This window comes from Balaenoptera acutorostrata, chromosome 2 (genome assembly GCF_949987535.1).
Source record: "Balaenoptera acutorostrata chromosome 2, mBalAcu1.1, whole genome shotgun sequence".
NCBI classification, from domain to species: domain Eukaryota; kingdom Metazoa; phylum Chordata; class Mammalia; order Artiodactyla; family Balaenopteridae; genus Balaenoptera; species Balaenoptera acutorostrata.
Window position 1 is genome coordinate 180,446,161 of NC_080065.1, and position 17,922 is coordinate 180,464,082.

The following is a 17,922-nucleotide window of genomic DNA, read 5'->3' on the forward strand; positions in this document are numbered from 1 at the left end:
TCCTCTAATTAGTCCAGAAGTTAAGTCCCTAGGACTTTCTGGAAATATGATCACTGTTAACATTCACTTTTCCTTTCCAATATTTTTAGGTCTTATTTACTATTGCACTGGGAAAATAGCAAGACAGGCATCCTTATTTTGTTCTTGATTTTACCAAAAATGTTTTTCATAATTCACAAGTAAGACATTTCTGTGGGTTCCTGGAAATTGCCACTTATCAAATGAAGGAAGTTCTATCCTGTTCTTTGTTTACTTCAGCATTTGTTTTCTTGTGTTTATCTTTTTTTTTCTAATGAGGAATGAGTGTTAAATAGATATATTTCATAATTGCAACGTGGAGGGGACAAAAATAAATTGTGGAAGGATGTAGACCACATGGTACTTTTTTTTTGTTTTTGTTTTTTATAAATTTATTTATTTATTTATTTTTGGCTGTGTTGGGTCTTCGTTTCTGTGCGAGGGCTTTCTCCAGTTGCGGCGAGTGGGGGCCACTCTTCATCGTGGTGCGCGGGCGTCTCACTATTGCGGCCTCTCTTGTTGCGGAGCACAGGCTCCAGTCGCGCAGGCTCAGTAGTTGTGGCTCACGGGCCTAGTTGCTCCGCGGCATGTGGGATCTTCCCAGACCAGGGCTCGAACCCGTGTCCCCTGCATTGGCAGGCAGATTCTCAACCACTGCGCCACCAGGGAAGCCCCATGGTACCGTTTAGGTAAAGCTTCCAGAGGTGCAAAACAACTCCATATATTGTCTAAATGCACACATAATTCAGATAGGTTTTAATAGAATAAACACCGAGTTCGGGAGGGCATTTTCCTTGGGAAAGGGAGGAGAGAAATAAGACCAGAGGGGGCATATGGGGCTATCAGCTATAATTTATTTACTTTTAAGAAGATCTCAAAAACACGAAGAAGTCAAAACCTGATAAAGCTGAGTGAAAGGCATGCGGGTTTTCATGTTTTTCTCTGGCATACCTTTGTGCGTGCTTAATAAATAAAGCACGCCCAAAGCAAAACCAAAACTAACAGCAGCAACCAAAGCATAAGATACCCTTCCACTGAGCTGGGTTCCCTGGTGACTAGTAAGCTTCCTGTCTCTGGAGAGAATGGAAATCACAGAGTGGTCTTGGCCTTGGGACTGAATCCCGTGACTTTCACCTTCCTCCCATACTAGTCCAAACCCCTTGTCTGCACGATTCAAGTCCTTGTATGATCTGGCCCCAGCTGGCACCCCAGCCTCAGACTACTGCCCCTGAATTAGTCTCAGCTTCTCTGAAGAGTCCTAGGCCCTCTCTCCTCCCAATCTTTGCAAGCATCAATATCATGCTAGGAACACTCTTTCATCCTCCAGAATAATTCTGGCTTTTTCCTCCAGGCATCACCTCCTCCCGGAAGTCCTCCAGGATCCTCCAGGCTGAGTCAGATGCCTCTAGGGGTCCTCATAGTCCCCTGTGCCTCCCAGACTCATCACATGGTTTTAAAGTCCCTGGTCAGGTGACCTAAATGGGAAGGAAATCCAAAAATGAGGGGATATATGCATACGTGTAGCGGATTCACTTTGCTGTACAGTAGAGACTAACACAATATTGTAAAGCAACTATACTCCAATAAAAATTAATTTAAAATTCATTTATAAAAAAATGGCATTCTAAAGTCCCTGGTCACATGTTTCCCACCTCCCTGCTCCCCGCCCCCCCGCCCCCCCAATGGGTCTCCCTTCCCTGGAGTGGGCCAGGGCTAAAGGTTAGAGGGCTGTGACCAGGCTTGTGCCTGGGACCTCCCTTTCCCTTTAATTTCCCCTGTGACAAATTCTGGGCACAAGACAGGGAGTGGACAGCCTTCTGGTTGCCTGGCAACACTGGACATCTCCCCCAACCTCCCCAAGGCAGCTTCAGCTAGAGGTATATACAAGAGAGACCCATGTTCCTGCCTCCTTGCCTTTGCCTTGGCTGTGCCCTCTGCCTGGTAGACCCTTCCTTTTTCTGTCAACAGTGCACAAGTCCTTGATGGCCCAGTTCCCGTGCTACCTCTTTCAGAAAACCTCTTCTCATGCACCCAAACAAATTCATTGTTTCTTCTCCATAAGGGCTGATGAATCCTTTCCATCTAGATCCTTTCCTAAGAACATATTCTGGTGAGATTGTGCAACACTTGTGGATTTTTTTTTTCTTCCATTTCCTCCCACTGAGCCCTCATCCCTCCTGAGTACTGCTGTCCTGGAGAGCCCCAGGAGGAGGGTGTGCCCTCCCTGAAGGTCCTGCCCCACTGTAACCTCCTGCTGGTAAGGCAGCTGTCAGCCCCTGTTGATTCAGGTTCCATTTCTGATGACAAAAGCAAGATGGATCTTTTGTCCCGGAACCAGAGGACTTTTAGGAAGAGGAGCGGGACCCTCCCATTTTGTGGGCAATAACCTTCCTCAGCCCTGCATTGGTCTCTGAGTACTGTTGACTTTTAATGTCTAACCATTCTTCCCCACTCTGTACTACAGGCAGCCTCTCTGACTGAGGCAGGAGATAGATGGGCTCCAGATTAGGTATTTACAACTGGCCTCCTGTTTGCACTTTGAGATGGAAATAACAACAGAAACAGGGTAAATAGCCAGGCTTCGTCCCCTGAGGACACTTTAAGATAACAGTCACGGCAGGAACAGAGAGGGGCTAAACCCTGCTTGAGGAAAAGATCAAGAGGTCATATATGTCCCATCCTTGGGGCAAGGGAGACACTGCACCTGTGCAGAAAGGCTCCTTGGGGGTCAAAAAAGAGGGGGCAGCACCCCATGATAGGTGATGCCAAGGCGCCCCATAGGCCTCTGGGCTGGAATTCATCTTGGAAAAAAGTTGTGCACGCATGCTGGGGAGGGTCCTAGGGCAGGTCAGGTGTGGAAAAAGAAACCAGATAATTGGCCAGACGTAAACAGAGACCCGGAAGAACTGCCCTATATGAGTGATGGAACTGCCTCTTAACTGCACTTCTCCTCATTAGGGAGGACGCCCACACCCTTGTCTCTACAGGTGTGTACCTCTGCCTTGCTTCTGTCTTAACTAAACAAACTGTCTCTCTACGTGCTCTCCCACTTGTGCTGTGCTGTGTCTCTAATAATAAACTTTGTGCCTGTTTTTACAGTTTTTGCCTCCTTGAGAAATGCATTTTTCAATGGGAGTAAGAGCCAGGGGAAATTTGCTTCTAGCCTCTAGCCCTTGCTGGCCTCGTGACTAGGATTCCTGGTTTTCATCCAGGCCACCCAGGTTCAATTCCTGGGCAGGGAACTAAGATCTCGCTTCAAGCCACCGCTCACTGCTGCTGCCTCTCCAAGATCATGACGTGGGCGATACACATGCTTACACACTTGGTGTGATTGTGTGTGTCAGTTACAGAAATGTCCTGGCGCTATGCATCTCAAGTGGTTTCTGCTTCTTGCCATCCTAGGTTACTGGGATCTAGACCACGGCTGCTTCTGCAACTAGTTTATTACTCATTTGTTTCAGAGTGCGTGCCCACCAAGTTTTACTTATTCACTAGTGAAGTTCTATAAATTAATAAGAAAAAAGAAAAAGAAAAAGAAAAAGATGGGTAAAAGGGTACAATTTATAGAAAATCAAACCAGAAGAGTGAATCAACATATACTGATACTCAAAATCTCCAGGAGTCAGGGAACACAATCAAAAACTACAATGAGATTCAGTGAGAAGGAGCAAAACGGATTAAAACATAAACAGTGATAAAAACGTAAAGACTCTTTTTTAACTAAGGGGGAGAAAAGAGAGAGAGAGAGAAGGTGGGGAAGGGGGGGATAACGAGGGATTGAAAATGAAGCCACTAAGGATTTCACTTGACAAATCAGGTTTTTTTAATAGAATTTTAATTTTTTAAATAAATTTATTGTATTTATTTATTTTTGGCTGCGTTGGGTCTTTGTTGCTGCGCGCGGGCTTTCTCTAGTCGTGGCAAGTGGGGACTACTCTTCGTTGAGGTGCGCGGGCTTCTCACTGCGGTGGCTTCTCTTGTTGCGGAGCACGGGCTCTAGGCACGCAGGCTCAGTAGTTGTGGCTTGTGGGCTCTAGAGCACAGGCTCAGTAGTTGTGGCGCAAGGGCTCAGTTGCTCCGCGGCATGTGGGATCTTCCCGGACCAGGGCTCGAACCCGTGTCCCCTGCATTGGCAGGTGGATTCTTAACCCCCAGGGAAGTCCCTGTGAGTCTGTTTCTAAGAAATCCTTTCTACCGGATATTTTCCCCAAAGTTTGGCTTTGCAAATATTTAGATTTAAATCCAGCTGGGCTGGGGTTGATTGTCTTATTTGCCATGACATGGCCTTCAACAGGGGATGGCACATAGTAGGAACTCAAGAAATATTTGTTAAATGAATGCATAAGAGGCCATAGTAGGCAGTCATTAAATATCTGTTCAATGAATTTGTGTGAAACTTAAGATGAGGAGTTCCTGCCATGGTGGGTACCTGGTCTGTATCTCAGCCCACATGTCCCTTGGAGGGATTATAATCGTCCTCCTGCAAAGGACTGCATTGCCTTGTGGGTATCTGGACCCAAAAGGCTACCCATCTCATTGGTCAGACCCTGGAGACCAGTCTTCAACAGCGCCACTGTGTAGTTTGGAGAGGAATTGCAAGAATGGTCTGATTCAGACCCAGTCTCCACTTGGGGTGGAAACCTTTCTGCTCCCTCTCTTCCCACACTTGGTTTTTAGGGTCCCTAAAGATTCTTGGACAATTCAAGAGAAAAGAAGGAAAATCTGAGCTGCTTGCGAATCAGGAAAGTAAGAGAGAAAGCCATTGATTAGAAAAAGAAATGAGTTTATGCAACATTTTGTTTCAGTAACATAGTAATTGGAATTCTTGGTTTAATGTGTGACTTCTACAAGGGCAGAGATTGCAGCTGCTTCTTTGCGATATCCACAGCCGTTGGACTGTGTCTGGTACCTAGGAGGTGTTGAATAAATGTCTATTAAATAAATGAGAGTAAATCTCTGAGCCTTTGCTCTTGTTATTTTCTTTGGCTGGAGTGTGCTTCCTCCAATATGTTCATGGCTATTCCCTTGTTTCATTTGGATCTCTGCTTAAATGTTGCCCCTTCCATCCTTCCTTTCTTCCTTCCTTCCTTCCCTCTCTCTCCCTATCTTCCTGGTTTTATTGAAACATAGTTCACACACCATATAATTCACCTGTACAATGCAGTGGTTTTTATTATATTCACACAGTTGTGCATCTATCACCACAACCAATGTAAGAACTTTATATAATCCTGAAAAGAAACCCCATAGCCCGTAACCATTACCCTCCATTTTCCCCCATCACTCCTGGCCTTAGACAATAACTAATCTACTTTCTGCCTTTATAGATTTGCCTATTCTGGACATTTCTTATACATGGAATTGTACAATATGTGGTCTTCTATATCTGACTTCTTTCATTTAGCATAATGTTTTCAAGGTTCATCCACGTCATAGCATGTATCGGGACTTTGTTCTTTTTTTTAAGGCTGTATGATATTTCATCATTTGGATGTACCCCATCGTGTTTATCCATTCATCAGTTAATGGACATTTGGCTTAGTTCCACTTCTTCGCGATTATGAATCACACTGCTCTAAGCATTCATGTACAAGTTTTTGTGTGGATGTAAGTTTTCATTTTTCTTGGGTACATACCTATGTGTGGAATTGCTGGGTCACATGGTAATTCTATGTTTAACTGACTGAAGAACTGTCAAACCATTTTCCAAAGAATAGTGCATTTTCAGAAAGACCTTTCCTGATCATCCTAAAGCAGCTGCTCCAAATCACTCACTACCTCCGTACACTACTTCATTTTTCCTTCACTCCCTGGTGGGATAGTACAGGATAGTGTATATACTTATTGCTCTATGACACTAGAATACATGGTACATATTCATTTGCTTACTGTCTTCCCTTCCACAAGATTGTAATATCCATTAAAATGGGAATTTTGGGGCTTCCCTGGTGGCGCAGTGGTTGAGAATCTGCCTGCCAATGCAGGGGACACGGGTTCGAGCCCTGGTCTGGGAAGATCCCACATGCCGCGGAACAACTAGGCCCGTGAGCCACAACTACTGAGCCTGTGCGTCTGGAGCCTGTGCTCCGCAACAACAGAGGCCGCGATAGTGAGACGCCCGCGCACCGCGATGAAGAGTGGCCCCCGCTTGCCTCAACTAGAGAAAGCCCTTGCACAGAAACGAAGACCCAACACAGCAAAAATAAATAAATTTATTTTTAAAAAAAGGGAATTTTGGCCAGTTCTGTCCATTGCTGAATCTCCAGTGCCTAGGAAAGTGTCTGCAATAGGGTAACTCACACACTAGACAAGCAGGTGTCCCGGAAGCCACAGGAAGTTTGGCATGGCCACCTGCTAATGTGCCTCAGAGAAATCCACAAGATGCCTGGTTCTGAGTAGAAGCAGTTGCAGTGGTCAACTCAAGTCACTGGGAAAGCTGCAGTGCCAGAAGCCAAATGACTGCATTCACACCTGAGTGGGGGCTGAGATTCTGGAGACAAGGGTCACGCTTCTGAGAACGTCCAGGTTGAAAGGAAAAAAGGGCCCGTCTGCTCTGTCTTGGAACATTATCTGACATACCCAACTGCCAGGGGAAAGGGGCTCCCCTCCCTACTCACCCCATACTCCAGACTGCGTTTGCTTGGAGTACAAGAATGTGCTTGTTTATGTTTATGACTGTTTCAGTTATCTATGCGAGATAACAAATCACCCTACAACTTGGGGCTTAAAACTCACAATTCCATGGGTTTACCCAGTGGCTCCTTTCCTGGTCTAGCCTAGAATTGGTTGCATTGTTGCACTGGGATGGCAGCTGGAACGGCTGGAAGAGCCAAGAGGATCTTTGTTGCTGGCCGCCAGCTGGACCACTTTCCCCTCCACGTGGCCTCTCATCCTCACGGATCAAAGCCAGGCTCTCTAACAAGGAGAACTGTAGCATCCCAGGAGCTCGTGTGTGGAAGCCGCAAAGCACCCTGGGGCCCAGACTCGGAAGTCACGTGTTGGTTCTTCTGCACGCCCACTTCTGAAAGCAAATCATGTGGATAGTCCAGATTCTGAGGGAGAGGAAATTGATTCCATGTGACGTGAGGAGTAACAAAGTCACATCGCAGAGAGGCTTGTGTAGGAGATGGGTGGGATTTGGCTGGGATCTTTCAGTCTCCCACAATAACTAAGAGAATTGTCTCTGTGGCGGAGGAACATGGCTTTGGGTCAGGGCACCAACACCTCTTGGTTGGGTAGCCTTGGGCAAGCCACCTTTCCTGTATGAGCTCCGGATTCCTTCCCATGAAGTAGAAGCAATCCAGTTTTATCATCACCTGACAATCCGCCTTATAGTTACCGCCAGGAAAACGGGCTACAAATCAGCAATTCTAAGATCTTTTCTGGCAGACTCTCTCCATGAAACTGGACAATTCATTTAACTAGAGGTCCCAGTTGATCTTGGATGGCAACCATGGAAAAATCATATCAACAGCAAAAATAATAGCAGCTACCTCTTATGGAGTCCTACCAGGCTGAGTGTATTACTCTGCTGGTCTGTAGAAACGGCCAAGGAGTCTTTGGGTCACCCCAGAAGCAGAGCCTGAGATAAGGATTTGAGGACTTGTAGTTTACCTGGGCGGTGGTTCTAGAAGCCCCTGGAGGAATGTAGGGAAGTGGGAGAGGGAAGAGAAAGAGCCAATACAGGATGTGCTCAGGAGCTGAATCCCACTGGGGACCTTGGGAAGACGGTGCAGAACACGTGACTCTGAGTTATACTAATGAGTGTCTACCTTTTTAAAAAAAAAAATTCTCGTCTTTTCATTTTATTTGATCATATATGTCTCTCTCATGCCTTCCTGAAACAAGGCAAGAGAATAGGCATCGAATAAAATTTTTAAACACGAAGTGGATACAGTTTGTTATTTCTGAGGGTTGTTGAGAGGATGCCAGAAGGTGTGTGTAGGCACTTACAAGGGGGGCTGCAATGCAAGAAGTGCTCCTTACAAAAAAACAAAAATAAAAACATTTTTCCTTCTCAGTGAGCCCAACCCTGGCCACCCTACTTGCTGGTCACTGCCCCAGCCCAGCACTCCAGGGTCCTTTATCCAACTTGACTTGTCTTCCTTTAATTATTTTTTTTTTCGTAGCACTTGTGACTTTTTAATACACAATATTAGAGGTCTCATCCTCAGCATATGAACACTGGGGACTGATCAGTCTTTGCTTGTGGGAGCCTGTCCTGTGCATTGGTAGGATGTTGAGTAGCATCGTGAGTCTCCAACCCACTAGATGCCAGTAGCACAACCACCAATTGTGAAGAGCACAAATGTCTCCTGACATTGCTCTATATCCCCTGGGGAGATTAATTGCCCTCAGTTGAGATCCACCATGCTATTCAACATACCTTTTATTTTTTATTTTATTTTATTTTATTTTATCTGAACTTAAAATGCTTTATTTTTTTTACCAGCAAATGGTAACACTTTGACATATGCCAGGCTGGTGGCTTGGGTTTTCCTCAAGATTTGTTGTTGTTACACTTATTCATTTGTTTTTTTTAATGTTTATTTATTTATTTTCTTATTAGTCATCCATTTTATACACATCAGTGCATACATGTCAGTCCGAATCGCCCAATTCATCACACCACCACCACCACCACCCCCCGCCGCTTTCCCCCCCTTGGTGTCCATACGTTTGTCCTCTACGTCTGTGTCTCAATTTCTGCTCTGCAAACTGGTTCACCTGTACCATTTTCTAGGTTCCACATATATGCGTTAACATACGATATTTGTTTTTCTCTTTCTGACTTACTTCACTCTGTATGACAGTCTCTAGATCCATCCACGTCTCAACAAATGACCCAATTTCATTCCTTTTTATGGCTGAGTAATATTCCATTGTATATATGTAACACATCTTCTTTATCCATTCGTCTGTTGATGGGCATTTAGGTTGCTTTTAGGGAGTGTTCTAATTTCATTCTTTTACATGTAGCTGTCCAGTTTTCCCAGCACCGCTTATTGAAAAGACTGTCTTTTCTCCATTGTATATCCTTGCCTCCTTTGCCAGAGATTAGTTGACCATAGGTGCGTGGGTTTATCTCTGGGCTTTCTATCCTGTTCCATTGATCTATATTTCTGTTTTTGTGCCAGTACCATATTGTCTTGATTACTGTAGCTTTGTAGTATTGCCTGAAGTCAGGGAGTCTGATTCCTCCAACTCCAATTTTTTCCCTCAAGACTGCTTTGGGTATTCGGGGTCTTTTGTGTCTCCATACAAATTTTAACATTTTTTGTCCTAGTTCTGTAAAAAATGCCATTGGTAATTTGAAAAGGATTGCATTGAATCTGTAGATTGCTTTGGGTAGTATAGTCATTTTAACAATATTGATTCTTCCAATCCAAGAACATGGTATATCTCTCCATCTGTTGGTATCATCTTTAATTTCTTTCATCAGTGTCTTATAGTTTTCTGCATACAGGTCTTTTGTCTCCCTAGGTAGGTTTATTCTTAGGTATTTTATTCTTCTTGTTGCAATGGTAAATGGTAGTGTTTCCTTAATTTCTCCTTCAGACTTTTCATTATTCGTGTATAGGAATGCAAGAGATTTCTGTGCATTAATTTTGTATCCTGCAACTTTACCAAATTCATTGATTAGCTCTAGTAGTTTTCTGGTGGCATCTTTAGGATTCTCTATGTATAGTGTCATGTTATCTGCAAACAGTGACAGTTTTACTTCTTTTCCAATTTGTATTCCTTTTATTTCTTTTTCTTCCTTGATTGCCGTGGCTAGGACTTCCAAAACTATGTTGCATAATAGTGGTGAGAGTGGACATCCTTGTCTTCTTCCTGATCTTAGAGGAAATGCTTTCAGTTTTTCACCATTGAGAATGATGTTTGCTGTGGGTTTGTAGTATATGACCTTTATTATGTTGAAGTAGGTTCCCTCTATGCCCACTTTCTGGAGAGTTTTTATCATAAATTGGTGTTGAGTTTTGTCAAAAGCTTTTTCTGCATCTATTGAGATGATCATATGGTTTTTATTCTTCAATTTGTTAATATGGTGTATCACATTGATTGATTTGCATATATTGAAGAATCCTTGCATCCCTGGGATTAATCCCACTTGATCATGGTGTATGATCCTTTAAATGTGTTGTTGGATTCTGTTTGCTAGTATTTTGTTGAGGATTTTTGCATCTATATTCATCAGTGATATCGGTGTGTAATTTTCTTTTTTTGTAGTATCTTTGCCTGGTTTTGGTATCAGGGTGATTGTGGCCTCATAGAATGAGTTTGGGAGTTTTCCTTCCTCTGCAATTTTTTGGAAGAGTTTGAGAAGGATGGGTGTTAGCTCTTCGCTAAATGTTTGATAGAATTCACCTGTGAAGCCATCTGGTCCTGGACTTTTGTTTGTTGGAAGATTTTAAATCACAGTTTCAATTTCATTACTTGTGATTGGTATGTTCATATTTTCTATTTCTTCCTGGTTCAGTCTTGGAAGGGTATATCTTTCTAAGAATTTGTCCATTTCTTCCAGGTTGTCCATTTTATTGGCATAAAGTTTCTTGTAGTAGTCTCTTAGGTTGCTTTGTATTTCTGCGGTGTCTATTGTAACTTCTCCTTTTTCATTTCAGATTTTATTGATTTGAGTCCTCTCCCTCTTTTTCTTGATGAGTCTGGCTAATGCTTTATCAATTTTGTTTATCTTCTCAAAGAACCAGCTTTTAGTTTTATTGATCTTTGCTATTGTTTCCTTTGTTTCTATTTCATTTATTTCTGCTCTGATCTTTATGATTTCTTTCCTTCTGCTAACTTTGGGTTTTGTTTGTTCTTCTTTCTCTAGTTTCTTTAGGTGTAACGTTAGATTGTTTATTTGAGATTTTTCTTGTTTCTTGAGGTAGGCTTGTATAGCTATAAACTTCCCTCTTAGAACTGCTTTTGCTGCATCCCATAGGTTTTGGATCGTCGTGTTTTCATTGTCATTTGTCTCTAAGTATTTTTTGATTTCTTCAGTGATCTCTTGGTTATTTAGTAACGTATTGTTTAGCATCCATGTGTTTGTGTTTTTTACGTTTTTTTCCCCTGTAATTGATTTCTAATATCATAACGTTGTGGTCAGAAAAGATGCTTGATATGATTTCAATTTTCTTAAATTTACTGAGGCTTGATTTGTGACCCAAGATGTGATCTATCCTGGAGAATGTTCCATGCACACTTGAGAAGAAAGTGTAATCTGCTGTTTTTGGATGGAATGTCCTATAAATATCAATCAAATCTATCTGGTCTATTGTGTCATTTAAAGCTTGTGTTTCCTTATTAATTTTCTGTTTGGATGATTTGTCCATTGGTGTAAGTGAAGTATTAAAGTCCCCCACTATTACTGTGTTACTGTCGATTTCCTCTTTTATAGCTGTTAGCAGTTGCCTTATGTATTGAGGTGCTCCTATGTTGGGTGCATATATGTTTATAATTGTTATATCTTCTTCTTGGATTGATCCCTTGATCATTACGTAGTGTCCTTCCTTGTTTCTCGTAACATTCTTTATTTTAAAGTCTATTTTATCTGATATGAGTATTGCTACTCCAGCTTTCTTTTGATTTTCATTTGCATGGAATAACTTTTTCCATCCCCTCACTTTCAGTCTGTATGTGTCCCTAGGTCTGAAGTGGGTCTCTTGTAGACAGCATATATATGGGTCTTGTTTTTGTATCCATTCAGCAAGCCTGTGTCTTTTGGTTGGAGCATTTAATCCATTCACGTTTAAGGTAATTATTGATATGTATGTTCCTATTACCATTTTCTTAATTGTTTTGGGTTTGTTTTTGTAGGTCCTTTTCTTCTCTTGTGTTTCCCACTTAGAGAAGTTCCTTTAGCATTTGTTGTAGAGCTGGTTTGGTGGTGCTGAATTCTCTTAGCTTTTGCTTGTCTGTAAAACTTTTGATTTCTCCATCAAATCTGAATGAGATCCTTGCCGGGTAGAGTAATCTTGATTGTAGGTTCTTCCCTTTAATCACCTTAAGTATATCATGCCACTCCCTTCTGGCTTGTAGAGTTTCTGCTGAGAAATCAGCTGTTAACCTTATGGGAATTGCCTTGTATGTTATTTGTCGTTTTTCCCTTGTTGTTTTCAATAATTTTTCTTTGTCTTTAATTTTTGCCAATTTGATTACTATGTGTTTCAGCGTGTTTCTCCTTGGGCTTATCCTGTATGGGACTCTCTGTGCTTCCTGGATTTGTTTGGCTACTTCCTTTCCCATGTTAGGCAGATTTTTGACTATAATCTCTTCAAATATTTTCTTGGGTCCTTTTTCTCTCTCTTCTCCTTCTGGGACCCCTATAACATGAATGTTGTTGCATTTAATGTTGTCCCAGAGGTCTCTTAGGCTGTCTTCATTTCTTTTCATTCTTTTTCCTTTATTCTGTTCTGCAGCAGTGAATTCCACCATTCTGTCTTCCAGGTCACTTATCCGTTCTTCTGCCTCAGTTATTCTGCTATTGATTCCTTCTAGTGTAGTTTTCATTTCAGTTATTGTATTGCTCATCTCTGTTTGTTTGTTCTTTAATTCTTCTAGATCTTTGTTAAACATTTCTTGCATCTTCTCGATCTTTGCCTCCATTCTTTTTCCGAGGTCCTAGATCATCTTCACTATCATTATTCTGAATTCTTTTTTGGAAGGTTGCCTATCTCCACTTCATTTAGTTGTTTTTCTGGGGTTTTATCTTGTTCCTTCATCTGGTACATAGCCCTCTGCCTTTTCATCTTGTCTATCTTTCTGTGAATGTGGTTTTTGTTCTACAGGCTGCAGGATTGTAGTTCTTCTTGCTTCTGTTGTCTGCCCTCTGGTGGATGAGGCTATCTAAGAGGCTTGTGGGAGTTTCCTGATGGGAGGGACTAGGGGTTGGTAGAGCTGGCTGTTGCTCTGGTGGGCAGAGCTCAGTAAAACTTTAATCCACTTGTCTGCTGATGGGTGGGGCTGGGTCCCCTCCCTGTTGGTTGTTTGGCCTGAGGCGACCCAACAGTGGAGCCTACCCGGGCTCTTTGGTGGGGCTAATGGCGGACTCTGGCAGGGCTCACGCCAAGGAGTACTCCCCAGACTTTCTGCTGCCAGTGTCCTTGTCCCTTGGTGAGCCACAGCTGCCCCCTACCTCTGCAGGAGACCCTCCAACACTAGCAGGTAGGTCTGGTCAGTCTCGTATGGGGTCACTGCTCCTTCCCCTGGGTCCAGATGCACACACTACTTTGTGTGTGCCCTCCAAGAATGGAGTCTCTGTTTCCCCCAGTCCTGTCGAAGTCCTGCAATCAAATCCCGCTAGCCTTCAAAGTCTGATTCTCTAGGAATTCCTCTTCCATTGCCAGACCCCAGGTTGGGAAGCCTGACGTGGGGCTCAGAACCTTCACTCCAGTGGATGGACTTCTGTGGTATAAGTGTTCTCCAGTTTGTGAGTCACCCACCCAGCAGTTATCGGATTTGATTTTATTGTGATAGCGCCCCTCCTACTGTCTCATTGCGGCTCCTCCTTTGTCTTTGCATGTGGGGTATCATTTTTGGTGAGTTCCAGTGTCTTCCTGTCGATGATTGTTCAGCAGTTAGTTGTGATTCCGGTGTTCTCAAAAGAGGGAGTAAGAGCATGTCCGTCTACTCTGTCATCTTGAAGCAATCTCCAACTTACCTTTTAATTATGTTCATTATTGGCTGTCTGTCTCTCCCTACCCCCTACTGGAATGTTAACTCCAAGAAAAAAGGAATTTTCTTCTTTAGTTCATTGATGTATCCTCAGTTCCTTGATCGATGCCTGGCATGTGGTAGGTGTCCAATATTAGTTGAAAGAATGAATGACATTTGGAGGGTTTTGTGCTTGGGGATGGTGCCAAGGCTTGCCGTGCATAACCTCATTTCTTTATCACAGCATCCCTTGGAGGGAGGCCTTGTCACTGTCCCCCTTTGCACAGAGGAGAAAAACAGAGGCTTCTAGAAGCTGCATATGGACACCCTACACACACACCCAATAGTAGAGTCCAGAAGCTTAGCTGGCCTCCATGCAACAACTGGCTGTGTTCTCCCTTCTAGTCGAAGAGGACTGAATAAAGGTCAGGGTCAAAGGTAGCTTCTGGCAGGCACCTGCAGGGGAGTTGAGGAGCCATGAGCAGCTGGCATGGGGTTGAGGGGCGCACACCTGAAGGGCCTTTCTCAGGTACCCTCAGGGAGCTGCCTTGAACTTGGCTGGGTTCATCCTGTCCCTCTCAGGAGGAAGGCCAACGCCAGACCTATAAGAGATGTGGACCGAGCTCCAAAGTGAAGCCCCAGCAGAGCCTGGAAATGGTTGCTGGAGCACGTGCCTGGTGATGGTGGGGGTTGGGGATGAGCGCCCAAGAGGCTGGGACTACACGCACGTGCACACACACACACACACACTTCACTCCTCCCACTCCTTCTACCCTCCATCAACCCCCCTCAACTCCCCACTTCCCCTCCCCACCCCACCCTTATTGCAGTCCAGCCCAGCTCAGCCCAGCCCAGCCCAGAAAGGGCCCATCGTTGTGATTGGTCAGTGGTTCTCTGTACCAGGAATTGAGACACAGGAGATGGGAAGGAAGGAAGAGGGTGGGTTGGGCGGGGAGAGGGATGGGGTTACTTTTGTATCTACTCCCAGAGCTGGGTGCCTGCTCACCATGGACACTGTCGGGTACAGCAAGTGGGACGGCAGGCTGGAGGAGGTCCCCGGAGGTATGAGCAATGGGGCTGCCTCACAGGTCCCCTTGGGTCCCTCTCTGACCAGTGGTTTGGGGTTTGATGGGAGAATGGAGAGGATCAGCCAAGAGAGGGCCTAAGTAGTGAGTGCAGGAGAGACACCACAGGCCCTAGAGCCAGCTGGACCTGGATTCAAATTTCAACTCTGCCACTTAGGGGCTGTGTGACCACAGACAAGTTACTGTACCTCTCTGAATCTCAGTTTCCTGGGAGGAACCCAAGCATCCAGGGCTCAGTCCTCAGGGCCCAGGGATCCAGGGTGGTCCTGGTACCGGAGGAACTCAGGAGTCCATCTGTGTTATCCCAGGGCACTGGGGACGCTGGGGACAGAGACCCCTCCTCCTGGCCCTGGCTCTCTTGGTGGTCACAATCCTGTGGACCCTCGTTCTGAGCGTCCTGTTTTCCAAGGGTGAGTGACTGGATGATGGGGGAGGTCGTGTCCAGCCCCCCTGGGGACACAGACCTTTTCTCCGTCCCTAAACACACCAGCCAGGTCCCAGGCCCTTGCCTGGGTCTGAGTGTGAACACCTCGGAACAGAGTTTGTGTGCACCCACGTGTGTGCATATGTGCCTGTGAATGTGTTTGTCCTTTGTCGGTGTGTGTGCACATCACGTGTGCTGCACGCCTGTCTACCCACTCTGTGCGTCCGGTGATCGGGGTCCCCACACCCCTCGGGCCGCGGGGAGAGTTCCCGAGTCCCCCTCTCTCCGCAGCCTCCACAGAGCGCGGGGCGCTGCTCGGCCAACAGGATCTGCTGAGGACAAACTGTACGTGCAGGACAGGGGCTCTTGGGTCCCCAAAGTTCGGGGGCGGAAGGGTCTTGGACCCTGGCGTCGGGATAGTGGGTGGGTCGGTGGGGATCTCACAGTCTGCAAGGCTGGCCCTGGAGTTGGGCAGGGTCCTGTGAGTCCCCGAGGGTGACCTGGAGTGTGTGGGGCGGACGGGGGATCGTTCCAGCCTCGAAGCAGACGGTGGTGCTGGGTGTCTTGAAGGAGGAGATCCGAGCCTGCAATAGCTGCTGTGAGACTGGTGGACCGAGGGGGCGGGGCTTGTGGCCGGGATTGGAGGAGGCGAGTGGGAGCGGGGCTCCTGGCGCGTAGTGGGGGCGGCGGGCTGGTCTCAGATGTCCCGCCCCCATCCTCGTCCCCCTTCCAAGGCCTGGGGACTCAGGCGCAGCTGCAGACCGTGCGCACCAAGCTTAGAGAGGCACAGTCGAAGCTGATCCAGCAGGAGAGCGCCCTGAAAGAACTGAGCGAGCGCGGTGAGGGCGGGACATTGCCATGATCCCTGACCCCTCACCCCGGCTGTTACCCTACCCTTGATTCACCTCCGGACCCCTCTGTGACCCCCACCTATCCTGTGATCCTGACCATTGACCCCAGTCGTGTCCTCCATCCTGCCTCTGACCTCTGGATTCTGACCTTGACTGCAACTCCTAACCCCAACCGCAACTGGACCCTACCCAGCTATAACAGTCCTTGACCGTGATGTCATTCTTGACCTTGGCAATGACCACGGAAGTGGATGCTGACCTTAACTAATCATGACCCTATTACTGATGCTGAGCCTAGCTATAATCTGGACTCCTTTTACCTCGCAGTGACCCAGAGTTTGGCTGAAGCCGGTAGGGACCGTGAGAACATCCGCAGTGAGCTCTTCCGGGCGCTGGAAGGAGTTCGGCTCGGGAACCGTGAGCACGATCCGGAGGGGTGGAGGGGAGAGGCGAGGACAAGTGGACCCCGCCCTTGAGCCCCAGGGTTCCCTGATCCGCCTGGCCCCGTCCTTTAACCTTGGCCTGGTCTCAGTGGCTCCGACCCTGAGCCCGGGGGTCCAACACTCCCCTCCCCAATCCTCACCATCTGCTCCATTCGGGAGCAAATCACCTCTTTGATCCTCGCCACCCTGCAGGCTCCTGCGAGGAGTGCCCCAAGTCGTGGCTGCCATTCCAGGGCTCCTGTTACCTTTTCTCCACCCAACGGGCCACGTGGGTGGAGGCGCAGCGCCACTGCGAGGGCGCTAGAGCGCACCTGGTGATTGTCGGGGGCCTGGATGAGCAGGTGCGCAGCTCCGGCTTTGGGGGGCGGGGGGGCGGGGAGAAGGAGTTTACCTGAGGGGGCGTGGTTGGGGGCGGGGTGGGGCGGGACGGACGCGAGGCTCAGTCTCCCCTCTTGCCCAGGGCTTCCTAAGTCGGAACATTGGTGGCCGCGGTTACTGGCTGGGCCTGAGGGCCGTGCGCAGGGCGCGCAGGATCCAGGGCTACCAGTGGGTGGACGGAGTCCCGCTCAGCTTCAGGTGAGGGAAGGGACTTGGGGAGGCTGACAGTTCGGATCCTAGGAGAAGCGCTTCGGCCAGATCTCAGGGCCTCCTTAGGGATGGGCGGGCTACACCCCAGGAAGTGACTAGGGTTAAATTCTGGGGTTAGAAAGTTATATCCCAGGTGCGTGTGCTCAGGTTAGGCCCTCAGGATGTCTAGGTTAGACGCAAGCAATAAACAGGCTAGACCCCGGAAAGGAAGACTGGACCCCATGGCCATCCTCAGCCTAGCCTCCCAGCAACACCTCCGCCAAACCACTGCAGCTACTGGAATCAGGGGGAGCCCAATGACTCGCTGGGGCGCGAGGACTGCATCATGATTCTCCGCACGGGGATGTGGAACGACGCACCGTGCGACAACAGGGACGACAGCTGGATCTGTGAGAAGAGGCTCAGCTGCTGATCTCCCCCCAGTGCCCCAGAGTCACGCCCACTGGCACTTGTCCAATCGCCTGAGCCGCTCACCGTCCTGGCTCCGCCCACCACCATTAATTTCCCACCCCACCCACAGCGTAGGCCAGTAACTGCACTCTGAGACCTCCGCTCCAGCCTCACTGCAACCCCTCACCCGTGGACCTCACCTAGTCTCCACCCACTCCAAAACCTGAGCTCCCCGGCCCTGTGATCTGACCCTATCGCCCTCCCTAACCAAGGTCAAGTAATTCAGGGATGGAGCTGTTTGATTTACTTGTATTTACATGGTATGTTACCATGCAGATGGAAGGCCTCAAAGATAGGGATTTTGAGAGCTTTCTTCGCAGCCCGAGGGAGCATCAATAAATGAGAAATGAATCTTGGCCCCTGGCTCTGGTTAGCTGTTCTAAGCTTTATCTCAGAGACTCTGATATCAT

At 46.8% G+C, this 17,922-nt stretch overlaps 1 protein-coding gene across 2 annotated transcripts; it reads left to right on the forward strand.

Annotated features, from left to right (window-relative positions):
- The first annotated feature begins 14,664 nt into the window (after positions 1-14,664).
- On the forward strand, positions 14,665-17,868 carry CLEC4G (C-type lectin domain family 4 member G). Of its 2 annotated transcripts, none has more exons than XM_007169056.3 (9): positions 14,665-14,733; positions 15,065-15,166; positions 15,472-15,525; positions 15,716-15,778; positions 15,915-16,019; positions 16,359-16,448; positions 16,667-16,815; positions 16,935-17,050; positions 17,298-17,868. In XM_007169056.3, exons 1-9 carry the CDS (start codon positions 14,679-14,681, stop codon positions 17,389-17,391), a joined length of 828 nt encoding a protein of 275 aa, XP_007169118.1. In that variant the 5' UTR covers positions 14,665-14,678; the 3' UTR covers positions 17,392-17,868. The 2 variants fall into 2 exon arrangements, with proteins under 2 accessions (XP_007169118.1, XP_007169117.1); XM_007169055.2 differs by having other exon boundaries at positions 17,336-17,868.
- The last annotated feature ends 54 nt before the right edge of the window (positions 17,869-17,922 follow it).